Here is a 3,469-nt window from a genome sequence, read left to right on the forward strand (position 1 = left end):
ATTTTGTTTTCAATTCGTTTCTTTAGAATTACCTTGCAATTGTTTTATTTTCTCCGGCTTGCCTCGGGGCGCGGCTGCGTGTCGCGTCTTTCTTCCTTCTGTCCCCTTCCGCCGCCTCATCCTGCAGAAGACTGCGAGGGAAGGGAGGAGGTTGCCGGGGTCACCAACCAAACGGATCTGAGACAAACGGTGCCGGTTGCGTGTTTTGCCTCGTCCTGTTTGTGTGGCGCGGTCTCTGCGGGTCACGGTGCCGGCCGGCCGCTGCTGCCACGCGGCAGGGAACGTCGCCGTTGGGTGCTCTCCGGCTGACGGGTCACTGCCCCAAATATTACTGCGGGGTGCCTTCTCTCCCTCCTCATTTGTATTTTCTTCTCTTTTTTTTTGGTGGTGGTGGGTGGGGGGGGGGGCACCGAATGCGTTGCGATGCGTCTTTTTGCGCGTGACCGGTGCAGCCGTTGCGTGCGTTGTGTTTCTTTGGTGCCCGGCGCGACTTTTAGGGAGCACCTGTGGTAGCGGTAAGTTTGCAGGCGACGGACCCGTGGAGGCAGGAAGCGGGAGGGCATGACCCTCGCACGGGGCGCCCACTGCTGGGTGGCGTTGGCGTTGTTCTGCCTGTTCAGCAGCTCAAACGCCATTCAGTGGATCACATTTGCCCCCATCGCCACCCCAACGAGGGAGTTCTTTCACCTAAGCACCGAGCAGCTGAATTACTTGTCCTCCGTGTACATGATTGTGTTTGCCGGCGGCGTTATCCTTGCCTGCTCGACGTTTGAGCGCTGGGGCGTGCGGCGTGGGCTTCTGATCGGCTCTGGACTCAACGCTCTTGGGTCGGTGCTGAAGTTTGCTCCGGGGCTCTTCTGCCCGTCATTCACGGCGCTGATTGTGCCGCAGACGATTAATGCCTTTGCCCAGCTGTTCGTCTTGTCGGTCCCGCCGCTAATTGCCGCACATTACTTCCCGCCGAATCGCCGTGCATTTGCAACGGCGGTGGCGAGTACGTCCAACAGCCTCGGCAATGCTGTCGCTCTCATGGCACCGCCTTTGGTGGTGAAAAGTGGTAGCCGCCGCCCCTTTATGGTCCTGTTTGGGGCTGAGATGGTTTGCTGCTGTCTTGTGTTTCTCGCTGTCTGCTTTTTTCTGCGATCGCCACGGCACCCGCACCGGGGGGACAGATCGAACGGCAACGCGTATCGTGCCTCCAGTGCGAGGAACAATGCACCGCATGTGTGCGCCGCTCCTGCGGCGCCCGCGGAGCAGGCGAATCAGCCGACCCGGCCCGCTAACGTGGGGGCCAGTCGTCCGGGATGGGTTGAGAGTGAGCACATCCGCGGCATCATACATGTCGCGCATGCGTGGTATCTTCTGCTGCTGTCCCGTGACTTCCTTTTTCTATCGTTTGCCTTCAGCGTCAGCATGGGAAGCGTGTGGGCCTTTGCGTCGGTGCTAACACAGCTTTTGGAGCCGTTTGGTGTCTCGCAGGAGCTGGCGGGAGCGATGGGGGCAATCAACATTGTTGTCGGAACCGTTACGGCCTATGCGGCTGGCGCGTGGGTCGGCCACAGCCGCAGCTATAAATTATTGCTGCTTTTATGCTTCCTGCTCTCCGTTGTGTGTTGTTCCGGTCTTATTCTTACGATGATGTGGGCTCCGCCGAATACGCCGCTGATAAACGCCTTGTTTGTCTTCTTGTACGTCGCTGCGGGCGTGGGACAAAACACCGCCATACCCATCTGCTTTGAGTTTTCCATGGAGATTGCGCACCCCATGCCGGACTCGGTCCCGGGCGCAATTCTTATGGCGGGCGCAAATATCGTCTCGCTCGTTTTGCTCTCCGTCGCCTCTGCCCTGCTTGGCGACGGCCTCGCCACACCACAAGGCGCGGTGAATGTCACGGCGATGATCAACGTCGTTTCGGTGGTCGGTGGCATCTTTGCGCTGGTCCCTGCTGAAAAACTACGCCGCCATGAGGCCGAGCTGGAGGCGCAGCGGCCCACCGACGCCTGTGAGGCCGGTTGTGCGGCAGGGAACTGCGCGGAGGGGGAGGCGATGCGGAAGCTACGCATGCGCGGCGGGAGTCGAGACGGCAGCCCCATGACGCATCCAGCCGTGGGCAGGGAAGCTGAGCCACGAGTCAACCCCCGTCAGACGATGGGAGGCGAAGTGGATGGCATTTTCCGTTCCGCCGGCGACGAGCGTCACACGCGGCCGTAAGCGGTGTCCGTCCTCCGCTGAAGCATGACTTCACGGGGCACAGGCAACAGCGACAGCAGAAGCAGAGAGCGCCCGCCACCTCCACCACGGGCACATGCCCGTTAGCCGCCCCCTCACGTGCGCCACAGCGGAACTCGCGTGCAGTCAACAGCAAAGCACACATGAAATGCGGGGGCATGTCGTTGCTGAGCACCAATGTCTCTCCTCCCAGGGAGATGGCTTCCAGGGGAGTAGCAGTAACAGATCAATAGTACGGGGAGCCCCAACAAACCAAAAACAACAACAACAACAGCGGGGCACGTCACTAGAAGCGAGGCGTTGCCGGTGTTGTGTCATGTTAGGCCCGTGCCGTTTTGTAGCACTTTTGCGGTGCGTCGCTTGATTGATACTCCCAGGGGATGGTGCGGTCCCTCAGGCGCGTACAAAAGGGTGAAACAGCGTGCAGCAGAGGTATGCAAATTGATGCTGATGTCGTGCATGCTGGTGCTCCCGTTTTGCTGCGATCCGAGAGGTGCGCCAAAGCCTGCGGGAGCCGTCGCAGTCGTTTCACATCCACTGTCTTTGCTGCCCGACGCATGCGGTCCAGCAACAGGAGTGACTGGTCCTGTTCTCAAGGGATGTGGAGGGGCGTGTTGCCGGGCACAGCGGGCCCGTTCCGCGGCGTCGCTGTGGTTGTGTTGCCGTTGTTGTGGTTTGTGGGACTGGTGAGGGAAGAGCGTGTGCGGACGAGCGGGGCATACGTCGTGGAAGGGGAAGTAAACTGTGAGCCCGCCACACTTTTGTGCGTGGTGTACGTCGGCTTCCCTGCGGTGTGCGTGTTGGGTGGGTGTGCCTGTTGAGGGCGCCTTTGTGTGCCTGCCGCGATGCCCCCACGACCCGCCCTCTGTGCTTCTAATTTCTACTTTTCTTTTCCCGCTTTTCTTCGTTTGTAGTCGTCGCCCCCGAGCCTCCCGTCGCCTGCCGCTGTGCAAGTGGCCCCTGCAGCCGCGCAGTGATTAGACACTGGATGTACTTGTCCTCCACCGACGTGTGCAGCGTGCACTCGAACTGATGCAGAAGAACATCCCCATGATCAGCGCCACCGTGTTCCCTTTCTTTTCCTCGTTTTCACCCTCCCCTTGTCTATTGGCAGCCCCGCAAGGGCCCGTTGAGTGGGATGTCACGCCTTGCCTCGCGCGGGGGCGTCCCAATTAAGGCGCCCAAGAACCATTGATTAGCCACGCCTCACTCTGGGCCGTCACGGTTGTCTGTCGGTGAC

The 3,469-nt window shown here is 60.2% G+C and overlaps 2 protein-coding genes across 2 annotated transcripts, besides 1 other annotated feature; both read left to right on the forward strand.

Moving 5' to 3' along the window:
* Window positions 1–561: 561 nt before the first annotated feature.
* Window positions 562–2,211, forward strand: TraAM80_10045 (putative MFS transporter; the record flags this gene model as incomplete). The annotated part of the gene is made up of 1 exon (XM_029386696.1): window positions 562–2,211. The coding sequence occupies one exon, from the start codon at window positions 562–564 to the stop codon at window positions 2,209–2,211; it is 1,650 nt and encodes a 549-aa protein (XP_029233456.1).
* Window positions 2,212–2,474: 263 nt separating this feature from the next.
* Window positions 2,475–2,502: a microsatellite.
* Window positions 2,503–2,663: 161 nt separating this feature from the next.
* Window positions 2,664–3,050, forward strand: TraAM80_10046 (uncharacterized protein; the record flags this gene model as incomplete). Its single annotated transcript, XM_029386697.1, has 1 exon — window positions 2,664–3,050. One exon carries the CDS (start codon window positions 2,664–2,666, stop codon window positions 3,048–3,050), a length of 387 nt encoding a protein of 128 aa, XP_029233457.1.
* Window positions 3,051–3,469: the final 419 nt, after the last annotated feature.

The sequence above is a fragment of the Trypanosoma rangeli genome (genome assembly GCF_003719475.1).
Source record: "Trypanosoma rangeli strain AM80 chromosome Unknown Tra_15.4_contig_00767, whole genome shotgun sequence".
NCBI classification, from domain to species: domain Eukaryota; phylum Euglenozoa; class Kinetoplastea; order Trypanosomatida; family Trypanosomatidae; genus Trypanosoma; species Trypanosoma rangeli.